General features: G+C 43.3%; 1 protein-coding gene across 2 annotated transcripts; it reads left to right on the top strand.

The window, feature by feature from the left end:
• The first annotated feature begins 2,137 nt into the window (after positions 1 to 2,137).
• Positions 2,138 to 26,771, top strand: RBM5 (RNA binding motif protein 5). 2 transcript variants are annotated; one of them, XM_082847958.1, is made up of 25 exons: positions 2,138 to 2,238; positions 3,579 to 3,648; positions 5,797 to 5,962; positions 6,744 to 6,899; positions 10,653 to 10,722; positions 11,212 to 11,285; positions 13,740 to 13,823; positions 14,709 to 14,769; positions 15,240 to 15,305; positions 16,165 to 16,325; positions 16,773 to 16,870; positions 17,475 to 17,562; positions 17,714 to 17,791; positions 17,875 to 17,947; positions 18,620 to 18,705; positions 19,094 to 19,172; positions 19,385 to 19,476; positions 21,130 to 21,291; positions 22,131 to 22,280; positions 22,363 to 22,434; positions 23,012 to 23,191; positions 23,733 to 23,807; positions 24,827 to 24,924; positions 25,002 to 25,131; positions 25,994 to 26,771. In XM_082847958.1, the coding sequence occupies exons 2-25, from the start codon at positions 3,632 to 3,634 to the stop codon at positions 26,117 to 26,119; spliced, it is 2,442 nt and encodes an 813-aa protein (XP_082704084.1). In that variant the 5' UTR covers positions 2,138 to 2,238; positions 3,579 to 3,631; the 3' UTR covers positions 26,120 to 26,771. The 2 variants fall into 2 exon arrangements, with proteins under 2 accessions (XP_082704084.1, XP_082704083.1); XM_082847957.1 differs by lacking the exon at positions 25,994 to 26,771 and having other exon boundaries at positions 25,002 to 25,512.
• The last annotated feature ends 277 nt before the right edge of the window (positions 26,772 to 27,048 follow it).

Raw genomic sequence — 27,048 nt, 5'->3', positions numbered from 1 at the left:
ACATAGGTAGGTAGGTAGGTGGATAGATAGGAAGATAGAAATAGAGATGAGGAGAAAGAGAAAAGTTACCCATTATTCTAAAATCCAGAAATTCCTACCTTTCCATCTATTGTCATGTTTTTAATTATCCAAAGAGTTTCCAGTGTCAGTCACTTAATGCCCTCGACATAGAAGGATAAGCCATAGTTAGAACATGTTTAAAGATGCTTTTCCAAGGAAAAGATTTTCCAGTATATCTGGAGCTTCTGGTTTGAAATCTCTTTGACGTCCTTCTACTTATTCTTTTTTTTCTTTATTTTTATTTTATTAATTTAATTTTTGGCTGCCATTGGGTCTTAGTTTCGGCACGTGGGATCTTTTGTTGCGGCACATGGGTTTTCTCTCTCTAGTTCTGGCGTGCGGGCTCCAGGGCACGTGGGCTCTGTAGTTCGCGGCACGCGGGCTCTAGTTGAGGCGCGCTAGCTCAATAGTCGCAGCGTGCGGGCTTAGTTACCCTGTGGCATGTGGGATCTTAGTTCCCTGACCAGGGAACGAACCCACATCCCCTGCACTGGAGGTGGATTCTTTACCACTGGACCACCAGGGAAGTCCCCCTTCTACTTATTCTTAAAAGATTTCTTTTTATCCAGAAAGAAAAGAGTATTAAGTGTGGTTTTCCACATCTAATATCTTCCTCTGCCTTGTCATGGTCTAATTATTCAATCTGTATATGTGACCTGAAAAATCAGTTCCACTAAATCTATATCTATAAATAATGCCAGTGGGCAAGTTATGCTAACTGGATAGATAGAAATACCACCATATGACTGATGAGTGAGGGTCCAAAATATCTCTCTGAATTGCTGAAGGATCCCTGGTTCTTTCTGCCACAAATGTTGCACTTTTAGCTTTGGTAGTGGATTCATTTGTTCATTCAACAAATATTTACTGAGTGCATACCATGTGCCTGGCAGCAGTAGAGGCACTGGGGATATAGTAGTGAACTAAACAGATAAAAGTCTCTCTCCTTCTGGAGTTTACATTCTAGTGAATGAGGGCGTGGACTCAAATTAAACTTAACTAGTTCAAATCCCAGTTCCACCACTATAGTTTGGAATCTATAGTGCGACATTTTAGTGTGACCTACTCTCTAAAACAAGGACAGTGATAATAGCTTTAACTAAGTGAACGGCAGTTGAGCCAGCTAGAAGTGGTCAGATCCAAGATATAGTTTAAAGGTAGAGTCAACAGGATTTGCTGATAGATTGAGTGCGAGGAAAAAGGAGTCATGGATGACTCCAAGTTTTTTGTCCTGAGTAACTGGAAGCAGGGGGTTGCTAACTATGGGGTGGGGAAGGCTGTGAAGGAGACAAGGTTGGTTTTTGGCTGTGTTAATTTTGAGATTCTATTAGACGGCCAAGTAGTAACTGTTAAATTAACCCTGGAAGGACTTCCTGGTGGCATTAAGACTCCACTCCACAGTCCCAATGCAGGGGGCCCGTGTTCAATCCCTGGTCAGGAAAGTAGATCTCACATGCGTGCCGCAACTAAGAGTTCGCATGCCACAACTAAGGAGTCCTGGAGCCGCAACTAAGGGGCCTGTGTGCCACAACTATGGAGCCTGCCTGCCACAACTAAGAACCAATGCAACCAAATATTTTTTTAAAATCCTCTTAATTTCCATAAACCTCAATTTCCTTACTTGAAAAATGGATTTAATAACCACCTCATAGGTTATGAAATGAAAATAGAAATTTGTAAAGCATGTAGCCCAATCTAATCTAGCATTCAATAAGGCAATAGGCGATCGACCTACATTCCTTCTCTTAAAGCCAGATTAAACGTGATGGTTTACACCGCGTCGGTGAAAGAAAACTGTACTCTCTAAGGCCCTTGTAGCAAAGCAAATAATTACTATTCCTAATAAAGGTAAAAGCTCTGATCCCTATCTGCAAAAGGCAGACTGGAGATTAGGCCTGGGTTTTGAAGAAAGGGAAATACGCAGGAAATTGACACAGGGCGTAGTTAAGTGACAGGTTGCCCTAGCGACCACACTCCCCAGCAGCCCTCGCGCAGCCAGACCCCTTCGCGGATTGGACACCTCCATAGGAAGCGTGTGGCGGGGGGAGGGGAATAGGCGCGAGGTACTGTGGGTAGGAGACGGCCGTCGACGGAGGCGCCATTTTGTGAGGCGGCCGTACCCTGTTGGAATCCCTTGGCGCAAAACCGCTACTGCTGCTGCTTCCGTCCTTCCTGGGGGTGAGTGCGGCGGCCGCCCGTAATGACCCGCGGTTCTTTCTGTTGCAGCAGGCCCTGTAGAGCCTCCCTGTCAGCCGCGGGCGGCGGTCGATCAGCTCCAGCCGGATCTCTCGAAGGGTTACCGGAGGCATTGGAGAGCCGCGCCCCTCCTCGCCGCTAGCGCTGTCAGCTTTCAGAGAGCGTTCTCCCGCCCAGCCCGAGACCCGCTTCTTTCGGGCTCTGAGTGTGCCCCTGTCGGGACGTGTTTCCGACTACCCAGCCCAGCTGAGCATGAAGCCGTCGTTTGTCCCTCGGGTACTTCTCAGGGGCGCCCTGACAGTCTCCAGCCGCCATCGCCCCGCAGCTTGACCTGAATCAGCCCTCTCTGGAAAGCTGTTCGGTGAAGGCTGATCTGCGGGCTGGGAAACTCTTGGGGGTCGGGAGGCGGGTGTGCAGGCAGGAAGAGAAAGCCGGACTCCTGAGTTGGTCGCGCAGGCCGTGGCGCCGCCATCTCGGCCGCGACACCCCGCGGAGGTGGGTCCGGGCACTGCCCAGGCGAAGAGGGGAGGCATCAGAGATTCTGCCTAGGGCCTGGTTTCTCCTGGATGGTTCTCTTCCATTTATTAATTCAGCAAATGTTCGTTCAGCGCCTGCCTAGAACAGGCGCCAGGGACTGCTGTAAGTAGTTTCTCGGACCGCGCACGCATCGAACGCAGTCTAGCTCTGTGATGTTTTATCACCGCCGGTGCGCAGCTGAGCCAGGCTGGCCACCTCAAGAACCTGTGATGATCATTGTTACCTAGGAATTAAGTCGTGTGGAGGTTTACCCTTGTTTGAGATAGCTTTGGATCAGCCGTTGCATTTTAAATGGAGTAGATTTTCAATCAACTCAGCATCGGGCTTCTGAAAGGTTTTAAGTTTTTCCTAAGTAATTTTTGAATTTCGTTTCGCTCTTTGTATTAATACACTTTGATTAATGTTTTAACGGTCAACTATCGCAATGGAGTTGCTTTGATTCAGAACACAGGGAGCTGATTGCAGCTGTGCCCTTTTTGCTTTGTAATCCTACAGCAGGAGCAGGGAAGGAACCTTCTGCTCGTATCCTTTTATGGGTTTGTTATTGAAGTGGAATCTAATATTTTTCACTGTGCTTCGCCTTCCTGCTATGCCCACTGTTAACAAAATGTTAGCTTGATTTTAATGTTGACAGTTGGTCCCCACTTCCCTCCCCACCCCCCCAACCTTAGATAATCACTGTTAATGGTTTAATGAAATTCCAATCTCAGTAGTGTTCCAGCTGTGGAACAGTTGACTTACGTGATCTCTCAGACTTGCAGCAACCTATCTCTTTTGTCTCCTAGGAAAAACAAAATTTGAACCGTTTGGAGCAGTGTGCTAGATCTTCAGCAGGACAATGGGTTCAGACAAACGGTAAGTTATTACTGTTACATGCCTTTGATCTCAGCATTTCAATGGGGACTGAGCTATTTGTTAAAAATTGTTTATCAAACAAATATTTGAGTGTCTGTTTTGTATCCGGCGTTGCTGTGAGCACTTTCATGATACTTGCTCTCACAAGCACACAGTTTAATGAGATAATTAAAGTACTGTGTGAACTGTGCTATGGTAAAAGAAGTTGAGGGTGCTGTTAGAACACTTAGGAACATGTGTTTTCTTGGAAACGGCCAGGAAAGCTTCCTGGAGAAAGTATTCTCTAAGGTGAAGCCTGAAGGGTAAGAAAGAATTAGGCAAAGGAGGGCTGGGTGGAATAGTAAGTCATGAGGGTTCCTGGTGTGGATAACAAACAGCCTCTGGAAGAAGCTAGGAGATCATACTGTCTGTCACTTTGCACAGTACCTGGGCTGTAGAAAGCAATCAGTGAATGCCAGTTCTCGTTATTGTCCCCTCCATGACAAGATGATCCAGATTTATAGAGCTGAGAAGCTTTGGACCATGGGTTACATTTTTAAGAAAAAAAGAAGAAGAAAGAAAAACTGCTAAAGAATTAGTAAAGAATTAAGATGAGAGCATTTGACTCCTGTGTCATCTGTGGATTCTCCGACTCAAACCATTTGATTTAAACACACAACCTTTGTTTATACATCCAGCTGCCTCCTTAATATTGAGTCCAGTCCCAGTGATAGATCAAATTGATGGCGCACTGGGACTCATGAAGTGTTCATGTCACATGATATCATTGTTTTAATGCTTTGTCAGTACTCTGGTTCCAAACAAATTAACATTTACCGTTTTGGGGTCTCTCATCTACGTACTTAACATTTCAAAATAGTCCTAGGCTACTTGTTTCATTTGTTTCTTTTTATGAAATTTGTATACTCTAAATGAGGCCCTTATAAGCCTTCTCTTTGTCTTGTCCTTACATAGTAGTTTTATGAACCTGGTAAACAATTTATGAAAGAACTATTTATATCTGTGGTCAAATGGGTTTAAGCCTTTTGTTATTAGGTTTTCCTGTGAGGCCCAGTGCTGCTCAGTAATCAAAAATAAATCAGGGGCTTCCCTGGTGGTGCAGCGGTTAGGAGTCTGCCTGCCAATGCAGGGGACACGGGTTCAAGCCCTGGTCCGGGAAGATCCCACATGCTGCAGAGCAACTAGCCCCATGTACAGCTGCTGAGCCTGTGCTCTAGAGCCCATGAGCCACAACTACTGAAGCCCATGCACCTGGAGCCCGTGCTCTGCAACAAGATAAGCCACTGCAGTGAAAGGCCCTCGCACCGCAGCAAGAAGTGGCCTCCGCGCACAGCAATGAAGACCCAACGCAGCCAATCAATCAATCAATCAGATGTTATAGGAAATAATGTTCTCTGATGGTGCTAGTTATATCTAACAAATGAACTTGGTTAACTGCCTAATGGGGAAAAAAGACAGGTTATCCAGTTTGTTGGTCCATTTCTTAGTAGTGAGATACCCTTCAGAGTGGATGAGTCAGGACATGTCCTCCTTTGTAATTGAGTGAAATGCTAATACAGTTGACCCCTGAACAACATGGATTTGAATTTTGCAGGTCCACTTATAGGCAGGTTTTCTTCAATAAATACAGTACTACATGATCCGTGGTTGGTTGAATCTGCAGATGCAGAACTGTGTATACCAGAGGGCTAACTGTGGGACTTGAGCATCCATGGGTTTTGGTATCTACAGCAGGTCCTGGAACCAGTCCCTGGCGGGAACAACTATAATTACATTCTTCCCGTCTAGATTGATCACTAAGATCTGAAATCAGGGATGAAAGGAGTGATGTGTAGGCCACAGGCTTGGGAAAATGCAGGATGAACTTGGGCAGCTTGACTCTCTCAAAAATATTAAACCCATACATTTGATAGCTATATTTTTACATTTAGTATGAATTCCTGAAAACTACCTTTGTACTTAGGGATATAGGTGTTTTCCCAGTCATTGTCTTTGTAAATTGGAATTTGGTGATAAATTTTAAGGGATACACTGAACTAGTTGGATGTCTTGTAAACTGAGATGTGGGTTTTGTTTTTTCAACCATGTTTTCTAAAGGGACAAAATATGATTTACTGAAGAGTAAATGAAAATTATTTTCCGTGGCAGAGTGAGTAGAACAGAACGCAGTGGAAGATACGGGTCCATCATAGACAGGGATGATCGTGATGAGCGTGAATCCAGAAGCAGGAGGAGGGACTCAGATTACAAAAGATCTAGTGATGATCGGAGGGGTGATAGATATGATGACTACCGAGACTATGACAGTCCAGAGGTGAGTGACCAACAACTGTTTATAGAGTTGTTAGAATTATGAATTATATGCACAGAACCTCCAAGATTCTTGAAATAAGTATACCAAGTGTGGAAATCTCTCAAGAGGAGTATTATATTCAAACTCTTTATTATTCTGAAATCTGAGTCGACTATAACCCTCAAAGACAGACTGTGCCCTGTAGTCATAGAAATACTGGCCAGGGTTTACTTAGGGCTCACTATGCTCCAGGCACTCTTTTGAGCACTTGACTTACATGAACTCATTCAGGTCTCACTATAACCCTATAAGGTAGGTGTTATTCTCATTTTAAAGATGAGACAATTGGGGCATAATTATATACCATCCCTTTGCCTCAGATGGTGTTTCTAAAAGTTGTAGTTTAACATTGTAGCATAGCTTTTTTCACATTTCTTTCCATATGCATTAGCTTTGTTTAGCAGTAATTGTGCAACCAGCATAATTTTGCACTGTTTTTTTTTTTCTTATGCATATAATCATCTTATTTTAACAGGTAATAGTGTTTCATTGTGTGTTGTTATACTGTTTGGTGAGTTGTTAAACCATTCTTCCTGAACTAAATGATTGTTGCCAGGTTTGGGGGTTTCTGTTCTTGTTTTTTTTGTTTTATGCTGTTTTAGAAGACACTGCAGTGAACATCATCACGGAGTTCTTGTATTATCTCTATTCCTAAAGATAAATTACAAGTGGAGAGACTGGATCAAAGGGTATAAATAAGTCCAGTGTGATTTGAATTACAATTTTCTTTATTGTAAATCAGAGAGAACGTGAAAGAAGGAACAGTGACCGATCCGAAGATGGCTACCATTCAGATGGTGACTATGGCGAGCATGACTATAGGCATGACATCAGTGATGAGAGGGAGAGCAAGACCATCATGCTTCGCGGCCTTCCCATCACCATCACAGAGAGCGATGTAAGGGGAACCAACAGTTCTAATGAGCAATCCAATAGGCACAATGAACTTTGAGCTTCTACCATTATTTTCTTGTGTTACTATATCTCAAGCTAATATCTAGTGAAATACATTTCTGTAATTAGGGTGGAGTTCTCTCAACTTGGTTCACAGATAGAATCATTTGTATTTAGGCTTTGAAGCTCAATGTAGAGTTTTCAGAAGAACTACAGGGAGCAGTTCTTATTCCTTCAATAATAGCTATTAGAAGGTAGCCAGTACGTTTTTATTGAATTGGTTACTTACTCAGTGAGGATGTATCTGTAAGAACATTTTATGATTTGGCCATCCTTTGATTTAATGGAAATTATATTATCCATTTGAAACTTCTTAAAAGCCTGTAGAAAAGCCTGGCTCCCCACTTCTCAGACTGGTCAACTACGGCCTTGTACTGGGCACTGCCTGATTTCCAGTGGTATCTGACCCTCATGCATTCCTTCCAGCCACATCCACCACTTGCTTCTGCTGCAGGCCACTTTGGACATGTCCACTGTTCTACCAGTGTGCCTTTTTTTTCTTCTTGAAGCCCTCTTCCCTTCCCTTCTTCCTTCCCTTCTTCCTTCCCTTCTTCCTTTTCTTCCTTCCTCCCTCCCTTCCTCCCTCCCTCCCTCCCTTCCTCCCTCCCTCCCTCCCTCCCTCCCTCCCTCCCTTCCTCCCTTCCTTTTCTTCCTTCCTCCCTCCCTCCCTTCCTTCCTCTTTCTCTCTCCCCTCCCTCTCCCCCTCTGTCTCTCTCTCTCCCTCCCTCCCTTCCTTCCATCTTTCATTTGGGAGGGCAGCTCTGTGCGGCATGCAGGACTTTAGTTCCCCAACCAGGGATCAAATCCATGCTCCCTACAGTGGAAACACGGACTCTTAACCACTGAACCGCCAGGGAAGTCCCTGAAGCCTTTCTTGACCTACCAGGTAGAATTTCTTGAGTGTATCCCCAACCCTTGAATGCAGGAGGCTGCTCAGCCAATGTTGTTTGTGAAATGAATGATGTTTTGAAATACATTTATAAAACATGCATTATGCCAGTATCTATTGTCTTGGAGTATTCAGAGTAATATTCTGACTAATGTTTAGTGAATTTTAGAGCTAAAGATAAGTACTGAGTTCACACAGCCTTGGTCTTCTAAACATTGGAAGTGACAAATGTGAGATGGGATATTAGAATTAATAGTGGGTATTTGTGATCCACAGCACACTTGCTACACTGTGTACTGCTATGCTATAGTGATGCAGAACCATGGATCCTGCCTCATAAAAGCTTAAGGATGAATAGCTAAGGTCAGCAGATAATGAAGACAATGCAGAGTAGAAAGGGGTAGGTGTTGGAAGAGGTCCTGTTGAAAGTGGTTCTGTGGAGTAACTCTGGAGGATTCTTTAAGGGAGCTGAGTTAACTGGTCGAGAGCAAGGAAGAGCTCCAGGGAGGTTTTAGTTGAGTTGATTCTTGGGGGATAGAAATGTTTTGGTCTGGTGGAGAACTGAGGATAAGATGTGGACTGGCCCAAATCAGCTTGGTTTGACTGAAATCAAAAGCTTTTGGCAGGAGAGAGGTGGATGAGAAGGTGCTTTGGGGGCCAGTGATGGAGTCTTTGAAAGCCCAGCTAAGTATAAAAGAAAGCTACTGAGGTTTTTACCTGGTAACAAAAGCTATGTAGGTTAGAATGGTAGGGGGTGGAAAGAAGGCAGAGCTGAGCTCAGGTAGCAGCAGCCATGAGCATGTGGAGTAGGGGATACCAGAAATCTTGCAGGAGTCAGTTGAGGAAAGTTTACTTGTTGATCATACTGTTCCCTTGAGTCTTTTAGGCCTGTGGCCCTGGGAGCGTGCAGAAGAAGTGGGTGGCATGGGGAGAGCAATGCCTTAGCTGACTCTGGGGGCACTCCCTTCTGGTAATGAAACAAGATTGAAATGCTTATTTATTTCAGGCTTCTCAGAGAACTAGAAGTGCTTACCTTAAGAAGGCAGGTTTTCAAAGTAGACTTTCTGAGGTTGCCAAATTTTGTGCAGTATTTGTAGAAAATTTGCTTATTGAGATCTTTAAAACCTTTTAAAATTATAGTATTTAATCTTCTCCTGAATTTCAGTTTATCACTTTCAGTATTGTCATTTTATTTTAGTCCCCCACTGACATGTGAACTCTTAGAGTAACAGTCTTTAGTTAATTATGTTACTATGTACGTTACTGTATCACTACTTTTTAGAAGCTGTTTTTAGTTACTCTGGTAACTGATTTTTTACTTACTGTGTTACCAAGCATGAACTTGAGTCAGGTGGTTGGCTCTGGCTCAGTGTAGTGCTTCTCATACATACTCTTTGTGAAAAAATAGTCGATTTTCCTTATATTTATGGTAGTTGCAGTCTATAAAGGCACTGGGGGTATGGAACCATGCTCTTAGGGGAAATACAAAGTTAGGTTCCTGTGAGCCTCTGGTCACAACATTTACATTAACTGATCAATATATGACCTTGTTTCGTGTGTATTTCTGTTTAGAGGTGCCTTATTTAATATATACTGTTGATTCATTAGCATTGAACTCACAGCCAATAGCACTGTAACTTATGTCTGAATGAAGCTTTTCTAATATATTTTCCCTGTAAGGGACATCACAGCCTTCCTTCTTGCATTAGGAACACTAGACAGCACTTCAGCACTGCACTTGGAGAGCCATTTTAAACAGTGAAATCACCAACAAAAAGTACAAAAATGTGAAAAACTTGGCACTAAACAGACTATGAGTAGGACACTTGTTTACAATATGAAAGCTGAAACAAGGCAGAGCATCACCTCTGCCGGGAACACATACATCAGGTGACTCAAATTTTTTACTACTCTGCACGTGTCTGCAAATGGCCATGAAAGCACTTACAAGTATTGATTTGGAGTTAACGAATTTTAATGCGTAGGCAAATCCACAAGCGCAGAATCCCCAAATAATGAGGATTGACTGTATATAATCCTGCAGCCTTTACACGTAATTATGGAAAGTGGAGGCCACGAAGAATCTCTGTTTCACAAATTTGGCCCTGGTTTTCTCCCTGGGAGTATCGCTGCCTGGTATGATTGATAAAGAGACTAATGTATTTATTAATGTATTTTGCCTTTTGCAGTAAGGGTTTGATCTGACATCAGTAACAAACCTACCAGCCAGAAGTCTTTCTTCAGGCCCAATTAATGTTTACTTTGATTTACTAGGAACCAAAGAACGTTATGAGCTTTGTTAATTTTCACCATTAATGTAAATGTAAGGAAGCTATTTCTTTAAGATATTGTGCAAAAAATATTTATCTTAAGGGAGTTCCTCATTTTTTGGCATTGATACTTGGTTGCGTACTTCAGAAGACAGTGACATATCTTCTGCATTTTTTAAATCTCATCTTTCTTTCTGGTCCTTTAGTACAAAGAACAACAAGATTAGACTAAAGGAGGGAGGCTTGAGGGACAGCATACCATGAGCAAGACTGTATATCACAAAATAAATAATTGTGCTTGAGGAAATTCCCAGTCAGCATATAAAGAATGCCTTCAAAGCTGTTACAGTACATCAGTTTCTATGAGAAGTGTTCCTTCTTTTATTCTATTTTTAGAATAATTACATTTTGATGATAGAAGTTAAAAGCTTGGCTAATTAAGCAGTTAATGTAATCCCTAGTCTTTGACCTCTCTTTAGCGTGGAATAGTTTGTGGCTAAAGCTTTAACTATAAATGTGTAAATCCCTGTCTGTGCAGATTCGAGAAATGATGGAATCCTTTGAAGGCCCTCAGCCTGCGGACGTGAGGCTGATGAAGAGGAAAACAGGTGAGAGCTTGCTTAGTTCCTGCTGTTCTGGTTCTCTTCCCCATTCCCACCTCAGTCCCTAAAGAACATCCTGATATCCCCAGTCTTCAAGCACATGAATTCAGAATGAAAGGTTTGCCATGGCTAAGGAATGTGACTGTTTGAAAACGATGTTAGAAAGCATCTGAGGACCTTTTTAAAAACTTTGTTTTTAGGGGCTTTTTTTTCCCTTCGGTAAGTAGTGATTTATAAACTCCTTGTTTGACTGTTTGTAGTCGGTTGCATGGTTACTTTTTAAGCGTGGAATCAAATCGAGTGGCATTTAGTTCAGGCGGCTTGGTTCCTTGCCATGGCAAAGTATCAAGAAGATCCCCAAGTCAAGTCACATTTGTAAAGCTGCTTCCCAATTGGCTTTGTCACGCAGTGTTGAAGCAGTGGGAGAGAGATTCACCTGTTATAAAGGAACTGACTAACACGAGTATCCCGTCTATATCTGAATGCTGTCTCTAGGTGTAAGCCGTGGTTTCGCCTTCGTGGAGTTTTATCACTTGCAAGATGCTACCAGCTGGATGGAAGCCAATCAGGTTGCTTCACTCACCAAGTCTAGATATTCATGAAAATGGAACAAGTCTGTACAATTAAAAAAAAAAAGGTTGAAGGAGTGGTTTGTTCCAAAGGAGTGACTTTAAAAAAAGAAAAGCTTTGTATATATTAAAATTGCTGTTACTAGAATAAATACAGTACCAAGCACTACGTTGCAGAATTTGCTCTGCCTTTAAACATGGCTACCTGGCAGGGCCTTGTTAACCACTGAATATTTGTCTGGTAGTTATCAAGACATCTTTAATATTCCCCTTTTCCTTACCTGATTATATTCCTATTATGTCCATTGAGAGTAATCTTAGATTATCCAACTCTCGATTTGGCAGTTAAGAGAATATAATTGAAGTCTGCTACAGGCATTTTGTAAGTAATTTTTTATTTTGCTTGGAGACTGCAAGCCTCCTGGAGGCGTAACTGCTCAGTGGGTCTTCAAGGACTATATAAGGACCTAGTGGAATTTCTGAACAATAAGTCTGATGAGATTAGCCTGGGAGCTGGTGTCCTGCTGCTGTCTGATCTAGTTAGAGTGGCATTAACATTCTAATCTCCCTGAGAATGCCTTTTATAGTCTGTTCAAAGCAAATCATTGATGATTCTTTAAGAAGCATTAACTGAAGTGTTCTACAGTTTGTCAAGATAATGTTCAGTGCTTGGCACTTAAATAACGTTTTTTGCCAGAACTCCAAAGCACAGTATTGAATGCCTTAACCAAGTGCATTCTGGGAAGTCTGCTTAACTCATTATGTTGCTTCTCTGCAGCATTTTATGATTTGTCACTCATAAATAAGAGTTATATTCTTTGATGATTTATTATCATTTATAACAAGACTCACTAATGAGGGTATCATTTTGATTGACTTGTTAGATTTTTAAGCCTCTCATTTCCTTAACCCAGAGGTGACAGCCTGATCTTATAATGGTAGCTCTTCATTCATTTCATACCATGGACACCATCCTAATAAAACTCAGGACATACACAAGCTTCATGTGAATCTGCTTTCTTTACATGACAGCATTTTTAATATGGTGGATGTATCAGAATGACTTGCTTGGGAGTTTAAAACTCCTAGGAAATTAAAACTTGTAAGACACTTAAAAATCTCCACAATTTTAATGTATACAAAGCTATGTTAATGTGTAATATTTCATTACAGTTCAAATTCACTCCAGAAATAAAAGGCCAGTAGGATTAGGGACTCAGTGATAGTTTGGAGTCTCCCCCAGCACACATCCCTCCTAGTGGGATGATCTGTTGACATATCTGCCAGCTTCTTTATTTTTGCTTCTTTACAACACAGTGAGTGGATGGCCTTCAGCTCTTTCCCTCTTGGCCAGACATGCAGTCTTGTCTTTAGATATTGCAGAGACAACATTCACAGCATGTCTTAACTCTTCCAGGATTTGCAAGAACCAAATTACTCAACAGTATGTATGTTTAGAGGGGTTAGACTCCTTTAAAAAAATTTGGATATCTAACCTCCGACTTAAGTCTGTTCTGACAGTGTCAGAACATCCTGCTCCCTTCCCCTCCCCCCCCCAAAACAAAGAAAAGATGTGCCTGTTAAATGAAGGCTCTTTGGGGGCAGGTGCTGGGTATACTCTTGGTAGAGTGATTCAGCTCGGAGTTTTTGACCTTTGAAAATTAAGTCCTTTTTAGTCACATGGTTGACTTGAAGGATGAGGTGGTATATGAACATTTACAAACTTTTCCTAACCCCCTGAAGAAACTTCATTGGCCTCCTGGTTACTCATCTTGAAGGAGAGTACCATCTATTTCAGTGAAAAACACATCTGTCACTCAGGACATCACGTGGTTGCACTTGGCAGGAAGAAATCTCATTTAGCTGTTTTACAGTCGATGGCATTCAGACTAGTTCCTCCTGAGAAAATTGTAACCAGATTCCCTTTAAAAATGAGTTCCCCTCCCATTGTCCCCCAAAGGACACATCCTGAAGCAGGAATTTGAGGGAAGGGGAAATGTAAAGGCTTTCACTTTGCATAAGGATGGGGGACTGGGGAAAAAGTGAAGCGAAGCCCAAGGACACCATGCTAAGGGCTAAAGTAGGAGACAACCTCAGAACTGGGAGAGTTGTGTCTTCTGCTTTTTGAAATAGACTGTCACTCTCAGGCAGCCTGTCAATGATGAATGTTAGGACTTCTGTCTCTGCTGGAGACACGGCCTGGTGCATGTCAGCGTTTAGTGTGTGGCAGCTTTCTCAGCACTCCCTGACTCCGTTTACCTTTACTCCGCATCCCATTCTCTTACTGCCTATCTGAAGGATTGGATGGGCAGAGTATAGGTGGCGGTGGTTGGTCCTCCCCGTATGTTGTCCATTTAATTCCAGAGCACTGATTTTTCCGAAGTGTGCTCTGCCCTGGGAAAATGGACACATGTTCCTCACAATGGGAATAACTAATTACTTCTTTTTTTACAGAAAAAGCTGGTGATTCAAGGAAAGCATATTGCAATGCATTATAGCAATCCCAGACCTAAGTTTGAAGATTGGCTTTGTAACAAGGTAAGCATGCGTCCTTCCCAAATAGACAAAACTCTTTTGGGGTTTTGTTGTTTTCTATTTGTTTGTTTGATTGTCCAAACAAGGACATGAGTAAGTACACAATCACCAGCTTTTATCATAAGGTGATTTTGTACTTTCTGACTTTCTTGGGTCCTCCTGAGTAGGTACTAAAGGACAGAATCCCTCAAACATGAGAGATTTTGTTTAAGATCCTGGTTCTAAGCCCAGTGTTTCAATTAAGATTTTAAGTTTATTTCACTTTATGGTTTCTTGAATTCTAGAGCTCTCAACTTTTGGCAATTTCTCTCTCTTTTTTTTTTTTTTCTATTATTATTTGGCTGCATTGGGTCTTTGTTGCTGTGCATGGGGGCTGTTCTTCATTGCAGTGCGCGGGCTTCTCATTGTGGTGCCTTCTCTTGTTGCAGAGCATGGGCTCTAGACGCATGGGCTTCAGTAGTTGTGGCTCACGAGCTCTACAGCGCAGGCTCAGTAGTTGTGGCGCACGGGCTTAGTTGCTGATTCTTAACCACTGCACCACCAGGGAAGTCCTTATGGTGCTCTTCTGATATAAGGGAGAACTTTGCCAGTGGCTTGCTATAGGATTTTGGGGTGAACTAAAACTTTTCCCCAGCTTGGTAAAAATGGAATTCTACTTCAGAATACATCAAAATTTGTTTTTCTTGGGAGAATTCACATAGTAAAAGCATTCTAAATTTTTAGGTTAATATCCCTTTATCTTGGATACATGGTATCACTTTCTGCTTTTTTTTTTGGTTGTTCCTCACTGGGACTTGCCCGTGGCCCTCTTGCTCTAACTTACCACATTGTTACTAGTAAGCCCGGCCTACTGTGAGAAATAACTAAGATAAAACTTTTTTTTTCCAGTGCTGCCTTAACAATTTCAGGAAAAGACTAAAATGCTTCCGATGTGGAGCAGACAAGTTTGGTAAGCACAGATTCAGCTGTTTGGGAATATGTATTAAACCCTGACTAATTGGATTGTCTGTGAACCTAAGGAAAAGTACAGGTTGTAGGGCATTTAAACAAGTAACCTATATATTTTCCTTAAACCTTCTTACCTTAGGTTAGGTAGATCCTGCTGATGATTGTGAGAGTACAAATAGTTCTTTTATGTTCCAAAATTAAGTCTGCTCGCCTTGTTTACATTCTGCATCTGCTTTTCTTTAGTATAGAGGTAATGTCAGTCCTCCACTGGCCCAATTTTTGCATTCCCCATTTAAAATTCATGTCAAAATTAATGAGGTTTTACTATAGCCACAAATGGTTAAAAAAGAAAAAACAACTGCTACATTTACTTAAAATTAAAACTTCGGTATTTCAATGTATTTTTTATATTGGTTTGTTGTTTGTTTGTCTTCAGTTACTGATTCTTCCTCTTTCTTTCCTTTCTTGTAGACTCTGAACAGGAAGTGCCCCCTGGAACCACAGAATCAGTTCAGTCTGTGGATTACTACTGTGATAGTAAGTTCAAATGTAATCTCTTGGCCTTTATGTTGGAAATTAACCTCCATTTGATGTTTTTGTTCTCCTACCCTTTTTTATTTTATTTATTTATTTTGCATTTATTTTATTTATTTATTTTTGGCTGGCGCTGGGTCTTCGTTGCTGCGCACGGGCTTTCTCTAGTTGCGGTGAGCGGGCTTCTCATTGCGGTGGCCTCTCCTGCTGCACAACACGGGCTCTAGGCATGCAGGCTTCAGTAGTTTGGGCATGCAGGCTCAGCAGTTGTGGCTCGTGGGCTCTAGAGTGGAGGCTCAGTAGTTGTGGTGCACGGGCTTAGTTGCTCCGCAGCATGTGGGATCTTCCCGGACCAGGGCTCGAACCCGTGTGCCCTGCATTGGCAGACGGATTCTTAACCACTGCGCCACCAGGGAAGTCCCATCCTGCCGTTTTTTTTGTTTTGTTTTTTTTCATCCTGCCGTTTTTTAATGAGGAGCAGTAGCTTCAGGTTGCCTCATAAAAGATTGGTTTTTAGAATCTTCTCCATGTCAAAGTGTGAAAGATATGCAGTCAGCTCTTGAACAACATGGGTTTAACGAACAATGTGGGTTTTTTCAATGAATGCTATAGTAGTACAGTATCCTCTGGTTGAATCTGGGGTTGTGGAACTACCAGTACAGAGGGCTGACTATAAAGTTATATACAGATTTTTGACTGCGTGGCTGGGATGAGGGTGGGGTCAGCACCCCTCATCCCCCTGCATTCAAGGGTCAAATATGCTAGAAACCTCCCAAAATGGATTTGTTTGTACTTGAACCTGCCTTGAAAAGCATTGGTTGTGGGAATGCATGTATCTGTCATCTGTCTCATTCACCTGCAGCAATCATACTTCGAAACATAGCTCCACACACTGTGGTGGATTCCATCATGACAGCGCTGTCTCCCTACGCATCCTTAGCTGTCAATAACATTCGCCTCATAAAAGACAAACAGACTCAGCAGAACAGAGGCTTCGCGTTTGTGCAGCTGTCTTCTGCAATGGTGAGATGTTCATTGAATCTTTCCTTTTAAAAGAAACTGAGATTTAAGAGGCAAATGTGGTTCATCCAATTGTGATACTGTGTGTAAGGCTCCTGGAGCCCAAAGTTCAAGACTTAAGAAATGACAGTTATTACAGTGCTAAATTATAGGCTGATGACTTCAGTAAGTGGTAAAAATACCATATATACCTGTAGATAACTGAAGTTGAGCCATAGTTTTGTCATTTCATCATGCTTTGTTTTAGACTGTTTCAGCATTTACTCTTTTAATAATACGGGATACCTTCATGTCCTGGAGGAAAGAGGGCTAATTTTTTTCTCATGATTTCATATCCGCAAATAAGAATGAATTGCTATTCTTTTTTTAATATTTCTTTGACTGGGCTAGGTAGTAGCGAGAGATTGTCAGTTACGTGACAAAATTGTTTTTCTTCACATTCTCCTTCAGGACGCTTCTCAGCTGCTTCAGATACTACAGAGTCTCCATCCTCCTTTGAAAATTGATGGCAAAACTATTGGGGTTGATTTTGCAAAAAGTGCCAGAAAGTGAGTGGCTTCATTGTCCTTACTTCAAACCGCTGCATCTGCGTGCTTGTCCAGGGATGCTTTGCTAACTGCACTCAAAGCCCATGTTCTCTACATTGAGACACTATCCTTCCTGGTTGGCTGGGAAGGATACAGTTGTCTTCTTAGAGCTTATTCCCTCCTGTCTCAATAACCAGTTGCCAGAAAACTTCAGAGCAGGACAAAGAGAGACATGGCAGATGGGTTGAGAATAAGTGCTATGCAAACTGCTTCAAGATGGTGCAAACCCATCTGGATATAATTCTTTACTTCCAGAACAACATGCAGTTTCATGTATATAGAGCTTCATTCTAGCGACGTAAATTTCCCCTTTCTGGTGTCATTGCTCATCCAGCAGACACCTTATTAGATGGAAGGGTACAAAGGAGAATAGAAATACTACAGGGACACTTGCCCACTTAGGGCTTTGCCCATGGGAACCCTTCCTCATCTGAAATGTGGCCTTGTTGGCATTAGAGACCTTCCAACAAAGGCTGGAGTGAATTGCTGTTTTCTGGGTAGTGTGGCATTAGTGATTGGAAGCATACTGAGATAGAATCACATGATTGGATCATTGTGGTTTCAGAGACTTGGTCCTCCCAGATGGTAACCGGGTCAGTGCTTTCTCCGTGGCTAGTACAGCCATTGCTGCCGCTCAGTGGTCTTCCACCCAGGTAAGATGGAGGATCTTTTTGCTCAATGTAGTGTGGTGGCGTTGCCCGGATTCACAGAAGTAACCTCTCCAGCGGTGCTTGCCTTAGAAGCTCTCCAAGGACATTTTAAAAACTTGATGTCTGTGTTTCCTCTTCTTTTGATATTTTGTAGTCTCAGAGTGGCGAAGGAGGCAATGTTGACTACAGTTACCTGCAGCCAGGCCAAGATGGCTACGCCCAGTATGCTCAGGTAGGTAGATATGACCAGCATCCAACTTCTGGTCTCCAGAGTGTGTCTGAGAATAGCAGCTTTAATGGTGGACTCTTCTACAGTACTCACAGGATTACCAACAGTTTTATCAGCAACAGGCTGGAGGATTGGAATCTGATGCATCATCTGCATCAGGTAATAAACTTCATATTCCCTTTATTTTTGTTTAAGCAATACAATTGAGGAGATAGAACTAGATGTTCTCACTAGACCCAAATAAATCTATGAGGGCCATTTCCCTGCAAAACTTGGGGATAGGACACATTCAGCGTTGTCACCATGTGCCTAAGGTCCTAGGGGAATATTGGGATTGCTCGTGTACATCAGGAGCTGATAAGAAGCTCTTAGAGACCATGTGATGAGTGTTCATTCTTGGAATTCAGTATTTTCCCTGTCTGTGTTGTTAGGAATCATGGGTGACCATGTAGGTTCAGGTAAGCAGAGACGGTGTGGCCCTGCAGTCTGGTGTCCAGTCATTAATCAGAAGGGTCACTCTAAAAGCTTATGCTTCAGTTGTTGTTCTAGAATTATAAAGGTGTGGCAGTTAAATCTATTCACAACCCCAGAGCAGATATGGAGACTTTCTTCTCTTCCTTCTTCTTAACCATCATACAGAATGTTTGACTTTGTGTGTCACATTCTAATAGGATTATAAAAATGAAAATATCGTAGGTTCAAGAGTACTTATTGGGAATTAGGTTGTTAAGAACTGACATATACAAAGATGCTAGATTGGGCATTACAGATAAGGATGTTTGGCTTAGAGTTCAGTGCGTTGGCTCTTCTAACTCCTATGTTTATTATCAGGCACAGCAGTGACCACCACCTCAGCGGCTGTAGTATCTCAGAGTCCCCAGCTATATAATCAGACCTCCAATCCACCCGGCTCTCCGGTAATCTTGTCATTTTAGATACAGAACTGGTGACTGTCGGGGAAGCTTTGTGTTGCCATACTAGTATTGTCTTTGCCTGCTGTATGAGCTAGGATTGAATAATACACACACATTCCAGTCTCACTTCTCTGTCAAATATTATTAGATAATAAAATAATTTTGTGTATGTATTTTAAGTGCAAGATTCCAAACGGTGTATTTATACTATGCATGTTTCGACTTGACCTTTAGGAAGAAAGTTGTCAACATGTGTTTTGATCAAGGATTGCCTTAGATCGTTGCTACAGTGGGTCTGTCAGGGGGCCCTTCCTGCTGGATGATTGCAGTGATTTAGTTCTCTTGAGAGACTTTACAGTTGAAATTATATTGAAGCTGCTGTTCTTTCCAGACTGAGGAAGCACAGCCTAGCACTAGTACACAGGCCCCAGCCGCTTCCCCCACTGGTGTAGTTCCTGGTACCAAATATGGTAAGCCAAACCTCATGGGGCTGTTGATAGTTGGAAGGTCCTAGTTGTTGTCTTTGTTTAATAAGAGTTCCTCTCCCTTTGTGGGTGTCAGAGGGACACTTGGGGATGTGAGAGAAGACCATTAAGGCCTGCTGCATCTCAGTGGCTTAGAATTTAAAGTAAAGCCAGTTTCTTACCTGGAATGACTGTATGCTGGATTTTGTTTTTTGCAGCAGTGCCTGACACGTCCACTTACCAGTATGATGAATCTTCAGGATATTACTATGATCCGACAACAGGGCTGTACTATGACCCCAACTCGCAGGTAATTTAAGGGTTAAAATGCATGTTTTGAGGTATAATGTACATACGGAAAAATGCATGAAACTGACGTGCAGTTCTTGCAGTTCTTTGAATGTTTGCATGTATATGCGTTCATACATACACCAGCACTGAGATAAGAACGAGAGCATTCCTAGCACACTGGACATTCTCTGGTGCCTGTTGCTGTTTGGTCAGTAACCCCACCCGTAGCCACTATTCTTACTCCTAAACCATGGATTATTTTGTCAAGTTAAAATTTATAGGTGACTGTTAACCTTCATGTAAAGACCTAGATAAAAATTTTAATTGTGATTTTTTTTTCTTACTATATATTCTTTTTTTTAATTGAGATAAAATTCACAAAACATAAAATTCACCATTTTAACCATTTAGAGTGTTCAGTTCAGTGGTATATTCACAGTGTTGTGCAGCCATCATCACTATCTAATTATAGAACCTTTTCATCAACCTGAAAAGAAACCCTATGCCCTATATATTAAGCAGTCACTTCCTAATCCCGTCCCACCCCAGCAAATGCTGTCTGCTTTCTGTCTCTATGGATTTGCCTATTCTAGACATTTTGTGTAAATGGAATCAGATATGTGACCTTTTGTGTCTGGCTTTTACTTAGCAACCCTTTGTATTTTTGAGAATAGAAATTAGCAGATGTGTGGAGTGATATTTTATTTTTGGTAGTGTGTATAACTTTTAAAGAGGAAAAGCAACATTAACACTCCAAAAATAAACAGCTATTTATGACCAGGAGCTGTATGTATATATAGAACAGTAAAAATAAGTGCTTTTAACAGGAACTTGGCATTGAGAGCTTGTGGTTTCTGAGAGTCAGGTGTGAAGCTGTGTGGGACCTGCCAGGGAGGCTGAGCCTGTGCATGGTTCTTCCACTGCTCTTGCTTGTGAAGTCTGACCTTTCCCAGGCCATTCTTCTTGGCGGCCATAGAAGTTGTGGCTCCTGTGCCTGACCCGCACAACCTTCCCTGGAAGAGATACAACAGGCAGTCTCTCCTGGGTCCCTGTTGAGCAGGTAGAGTGAGTGATTGAAGAATAGAGAAGAGGAGAGATAACTGCTACCTATTCCCTGTTGTGGTTCTCCCCACAAATTTCAGATCAAGTTCCTTCACATGTCACCTCCTTCCAGGCTCCCGAGCTAGCCTCTTACAAACCTGTTTGGTTGCCTGAATGTCCACAGGCCGTGTTCTGTATGGTTGAACCCAACAATGAGATGTTAACTGGTTGTCATAGAGGACGTATGAGAAAAAGCTCCTCCTGAACCACCTGTTCTGGCCACTTGGTTTGTGTAAATGGTCTGTCTATGGAAAGGAGTCAGACGCGTTTCTCTTAGGGTACCCTCCAGGCCCAGGGATTAAGTTAATAGGAACTAGACTCTTGAAAAGAAACCACACTCTACTTTTGCCCAAGAGGTTTCACACCTCTTGGCTGGTTCATCATCCTCACCTACACCAAGGTGTACAGCACCTCTTCTCTACGTAGAAAATATTACTAGTCTGCAACATGCTTTGTTTTTATGTTTAGTTTTTTTGACAAAACAACTTTGATGTGGGTTTTTGACAAAATACTCCTTTAAGTTAATGGTTCAACACAGCAGAAATCTGCATTAATGGTATTTTTTTCCCAGTACTACTACAATTCCTTAACCCAGCAGTACCTGTACTGGGATGGAGAGAAGGAGACTTACGTCCTGGCTGCGGAGTCTAACTCCCACCAGCAGACAGGCCTACCTCCTGCAAAAGAGGGGAAGGAAAAGAAGGAGAAGCCCAAGAGCAAAACAGCACAGCAGGTAAGGTCATGACCCAGCCAGCAGACCCATCTTTCTCTCTGGGATATTGGGCTTAATTTTTATGTTTTTTTGTGTGGGGGGCAGGGGGGCGAGGCATTTATATCTGCTTTATTTGGATTCTTTAAAATGGGGCCACACATTTATATCAAGTTTGTAGAGCATTTTGCAATTTTTTAGTGTTACATATGTTGTCTGTCAGTTGCCTATGTACTTAGGGGAAAAAAATCCTGAAAGACTCAAAGACTTTTTTAATATTTATTTATTTGGCTGCATCGTGTCTTAGTTGCGGTACACGGGATCTTCGTTGCCGCGTGCAGGGTCTTTAGTTGCGGCATGAGGGATCTAGTTCCCTGACCAGGGATAGAACCCGAGCCCCCTGCATTGTGAGCACAGAGTCTTAGCCACTGGACCACCAGGGAAGTCCCTGAGATTTAGGTTGTATAAGGCTGTATGGGGTTTCCTGTGCCTTTCGGCGGTTAGAAGAATTCACTGAAGAGTTCCCTGTGATGGAGCAGCAAGAAGAAAAGAGTCATTAATCAGCCTGCATAGTGCAGGAGCCTGCATGAGTCCCAACTTCAGTCCAGGGAGGAAAAGTCGTTTATACAGGTAACTTCAATGGGAAGCTGATAGAGGCCATCCATAAAAACTATTTATGGAATTTAAAATACATTGACTTTTGAGACCTTTAATGACTTTGGTTGTATGTACCTCATAAAGGTAAGGGCAAAAGGGGTTTTGTTACAGTTTGTTACCATAATGCCTTGTTTTCATGGCATAGGAGACTATTTTCTAAGTTCCTCTACCTAAGTGTATTTTTTGTGATTGTTGTTTGACTTTAGATTGCCAAAGACATGGAACGCTGGGCTAAGAGTTTAAACAAGCAGAAAGAAAATTTTAAAAACAGCTTTCAACCTGTCAATTCTTTGAGGGAAGAAGAAAGGAGAGAATCTGCTGCAGCAGATGCTGGCTTTGCTCTCTTTGAGAAGAAGGTAACAGTAGCAGGAATGGCCTTACTTTATGAGGGGAACTTAGGTAAAATTTGACGCTTATGGTGTGTTCTCTGTTTCCCAGGGAGCCTTAGCAGAAAGGCAGCAGCTCATCCCCGAATTGGTACGAAATGGAGACGAGGAGAATCCCCTCAAAGTAAGGAAGTACCACCAGTTTAAAGACCATATCTGTGCTTTGTGTCTCACTTTGAAACTCAGCTGCATCGTGGCTAATGTGATTTCTACTTAATTGGTCCCTGTCAGTGGGTATTTGGAGCAGCTTCTGCACATAGAATCCATGTTCAGGGCCTTGCTTTCCCTGTGTGAGAGCTGGAGAGATGGGGCAGGGAATGAAGCCCGAATTCCTGAGCTCAGTTAATTGAGTTTTATTGCATTTGTAAATAGAGAGTTTTAACAGACTGGAAAGAGAAAATTAAGACAAGAAAAAAACGGATTTTATTGGTAGATACTAATGTGGGTAGGCTGTTACTCTGATCTGTTGTATTTGGGGTTTTCAAATATGGTCAGCAGTTTGAGAACAGCCATCCAGGAACTCTTCTTGGGGCCCCAAGAGGGTTGGTGCCAGGAGGCTCTCGAGCCCAGCACTGGAGGACCTGGCTGCTCCACTCAGTACGGGTAATGCGTACTCTCACAGTTTGGATTAGGCATTACTTTTAGCCATTGCTATCTTCCTGTTGTACATTTCCAATGACCCACCCTCCTTTTGTCCCTAGAGGGGTCTGGTTGCTGCTTACAGTGGTGACAGTGACAATGAAGAGGAGCTGGTGGAGAGACTTGAGAGTGAAGAAGAAAAGCTGGCCGACTGGAAGAAGATGGCCTGCCTGCTCTGCCGGCGCCAGTTCCCAAACAGAGACGCCCTGGTCAGGCACCAGCAGCTCTCAGACCTACACAAGGTGGCCATGCTTCTCTGAGCTGATCTGAGGCAGGGAGGGGAGGCAGCAAGATGCTGTGAGTGCCCTGACGGTAGTGAAGTTTCAGTAAATACCTGTATTAAATGATTGCCTTTTAGAAGGCTGCTCCTGATTATAGTATGTTCTAGATTATAGAGTGGAAAGGACCGTGGCAGCTCCATATGCACCAGGCTCTGGCTTTCATGCTGTAGTGTAGTGAATTAGACTTTGACTCTTAGAATATAATAGATACTGGGGCTTCCCTGGTGGCGCAGTGGTTGAGAGTCCACCTGCCGATGCAGGGGACACGGGTTCGTGCCCCGGTCCGGGAAGATCCCACATGCCGCAGAGCGGCTGGGCGCGTGAGCCATGGCTACTGAGCCTGGGCGTCCGGAGCCTGTGCTCCACAACGGGAGAGGCCACAACAGTGAGAGGCCCGCGTACCGCAAAACAAACAAAAAAAAAGAATATAATAGATACTGATAATGTTGTGATATCTCAAATTAGGTGTGAATTCTTACTGTCTGTAAAATCTCTCGTATAGCAAAACATGGACATCTACCGACGATCCAGGCTGAGCGAGCAGGAGCTGGAAGCCTTGGAGCTGAGGGAGAGAGAGGTGAATGGGGGTCAATGTGCCGCTAGAGTGTCTTGGGGTAACTGCCTTTGGCTTTTATTTGTAGCACTTGTTTCAGGTCCCAGGGACAGGGTAGGATTTGCCACATACCTGTCACCTGGCCATTGTGGCTCATGTAGATTGGACCCAACTCTGTGCGCTTTGTGAGCCCTGTACTGACGCTTAATGAGGGTGCTCGAGGCTGCTCACAAGTCCTGAGTGCCAAATACTTGCTGGTGAAGTATGCTGGATTTTAGCAAGGAGAGAGTGAGCTCATTTGGCCTGGCCAGGGAAGCCTTTGTGAACAATGAGAGAAGCTTCAAATGAGGCCCAGGGAACAGCAGGACACAAGATGATTGCAGGTGATGTGGAAGGAAGCAGTGGGCAGGAGAAACTTGTGGGGCCACTAATGGGCAGTCATTTGGTAGTTGACGAGGCAGGTTGAGAGCCAGCTGGGCAGGGTTTTAAATACAAATAGAGGCCTGTGGGTTAGAGATGAACCAGTGAGCAAGTTACTTGAAATTTCTCACCCCAAGATAGTATCTGTAGTTAGGGCTTTTGCTTTCCTGTTTTTTTCCACTGTTTATGGTGCCGTCTCCCCAGGGACTGTAGAACAGGTCTCTGGAAGTCTCCTTGGCTCTGTCTCCCTGGAGGTGGGCCTGTCCAAATGCTGAGGGGTACAGCAGCTCTGCCCTCCTCTCTCTCGAGGACCTTGGCAAGCTGTGCCCACGCCCAGCAGGCTGGTTGAAGAGCTTGACAAGAGGTGACTCGTTAAATAAAACTGGTTGTTGGAAACATAGTTTTACCCCAGGTTCCACACACAGTTCATCTCTACAAACCTGCCGTTTTGGGTATGACTGAGTGCAGCGAGGGAGACAGGGCATGTGGTATTTGAGAGCACTCTAAAAGGCCAAGCTCCAGATGAAGAAAGCACTTGAGGTGATAATCTTGAAGTGTGGGTGCATGAGACTGCTACAGATTGAAGTCTGAATATCTCTAACCATGTTTGTTTTCTCACATAGATGAAATACCGGGATCGAGCTGCAGAAAGACGGGAGAAGTACGGCATTCCAGAACCTCCAGAACCTAAGCGCAAGAAGCAGTTTGATGCTGGCACTGTGTATGTGTTGTGCACATTTTCCACTTTGTGAGCCGGGGCTCTGGCTTTTTAAGTAACTGTGTGTTTGCCACTGGCAGGAATTACGAGCAGCCCACCAAAGATGGCATTGACCACAGTAACATTGGCAACAAGATGCTGCAGGCCATGGGTTGGCGGGAAGGCTCAGGTTTGGGAAGAAAGTGTCAAGGCATCACAGCCCCCATTGAGGTAAGCAGTGGCTTGCAGGCTTATCCCAGAGATGAGATGCGATTGAAGAACCCAGAGGACCTAGGACCCAGTGGGAGTTGTCTTCTCTGCAGCCCTCCCATATTTCACGCTCCTTTTAAGGTGTCAGTTGGAAGGAATGGGTGTGGCACCCTACTTGATTTTTCTGGTCTTTTGGTATCTTTGGGTAAAACCTACCTTCTCCTAAGGGCTGTGTCTTTCCATGTCCTTTGTTATAAACAAACCCTAATTTAATACCAATTCAGACCCGTGTAGCTTAGATTGGATTTTTAGAAAGGTACTGTGCTTTAATTTCTAAGTGATTTTGCTTATGTATAAAACAAATTATAATTTAGTAGGATTTCCATCCATGATAAGAAATCTTTTACTCAGATCTCAGGAGCAGAGGCCCTCAACCACTGGCCTTCTAGACAAAAGCACCGCCAGTGATTGCTCCCTCTCTGACCCGGTAACATAGCTTAAGTCAGACTCTTACTGTTGATTTGTGCAAGTGAGTTCTGCTGACTTCAAGCTGTCCTGCTGTGATCTGTGCCCAAAATTACCAGAGCTTCCCTGGGCTTCAGTGCAATGCTTTGTGCTTTGGGGCCCTTACAATGCTTGCTGAACAGGCATAGGAGTAGGGGAGGGTGTGGTTCTATCTGCCTGTCTCCCTTACCTATTTGATCCCTTCAGTCCTTAAACCTACTCCAGGTCTCCAATATAGAAATCCATATCTTCATTTAAAACTTCCTCTCCTGTCTTCCAGAGGGTGGTCCAGCTCAGTAGGGGGTGGGTTAGATAAGGGAGAGAGGGAGCCGTCCACACCCTACCTGCCAGCTGCTGACAGCAGTTTTATCCCCCCCAGGCTCAAGTCCGGCTAAAAGGAGCTGGCCTAGGAGCCAAAGGCAGCGCATACGGACTGTCTGGTGCAGATTCCTACAAAGATGCTGTCCGGAAGGCCATGTTTGCCCGGTTCACTGAGATGGAGTGAGACTCAGAGAGGATGAGAGAGAGAGAGAGAGAGAGAGAGAGTGAGAGAGAGAGAAAGAGAGAGAGAGAGAGAGAGAGATATGACAAGGAGCTCCAGAGAGCACAAGGAGTGCTCCATCTCTTGAATTCACTCTGACCACCTTTCTGTTTAAGGGCATGCCTTGTGCTGTTAATAGTTTTTAGGGCAAACCACTTCATTCTGCAAGGTTCTCCCACTTAAAGGAGTTCCCCTCATATGGATTATCTGGTGAATGGCCTGCCTTCCTGCCAGAGGGCTCGTGAGCTGGCCAAGGGGACAGTGGGTCTTTTATACTTCAGTGTACATAGTGTAATTGTAGTGTGTTTTACATGTGTAGCCTATGTAGTGGTCCATCAGCCCCTTGCATTCCTAGGGGGTGTTGAGATGCCCTAGGGTGGTATGTAACACCAAAGCCGCCTCTGTCATTTGTTGTGCTGTCTTTTCTCGGCAAAAGCCTTGTGTATATTTGTATATTACACATTTGTACAGAATTTTGGAAGATTTTCAGTCTAGTTGCCAAATCTGGCTCCTTTACAAAAGAAATACCTTGAAAAATGTGTGTCTGTGTCTCTTTATTCTTGGGGTGATGAAGGAAGTGTGTGAAAATTCATCATGAAAACTCCATCATAACTGAGTCGGCTTTTCCACTTCCTTACTTTGTATAGGCCTAAGTGAGTGCGAGAACTTGGGCTTCTTCACTTTTCACAGACTATATCCTAGACCTGCGGGGGGTAGGCATGTTACTGCTCTGTGAGGAAGAGCCTCCCTGCTTTTGGCCACAATACAGGCGACCTCTGCTGAGGTGGAGGAGCTGAGAGGCCATCTCTCTCCCCCGAAGCACTCTACTTCTCCGCTGTCATCTCAGCTGCTGAGGAGGTAAGGTGGTCAGGGACGTTGCAGGGTTTTCCATT

The sequence above is a fragment of the Leucopleurus acutus genome (genome assembly GCF_964270905.1).
Source record: "Leucopleurus acutus genome assembly, chromosome: 10".
In the NCBI taxonomy this organism is placed as follows: Eukaryota; Metazoa; Chordata; class Mammalia; order Artiodactyla; family Delphinidae; genus Leucopleurus; species Leucopleurus acutus.
This window is presented reverse-complemented; position numbering and strand designations above follow the sequence as displayed.

Coding starts and splice junctions, on each gene's coding strand:
- RBM5 (XM_082847957.1), top strand. Junction 16,871..17,474: donor TTTGCAAAAAGTGCCAGAAA/GTGAGTGGCTTC, acceptor TTGTGGTTTCAG/AGACTTGGTCCTCCCAGATG. Junction 19,477..21,129: donor ACTATGACCCCAACTCGCAG/GTAATTTAAGGG, acceptor TTTTTTTCCCAG/TACTACTACAATTCCTTAAC.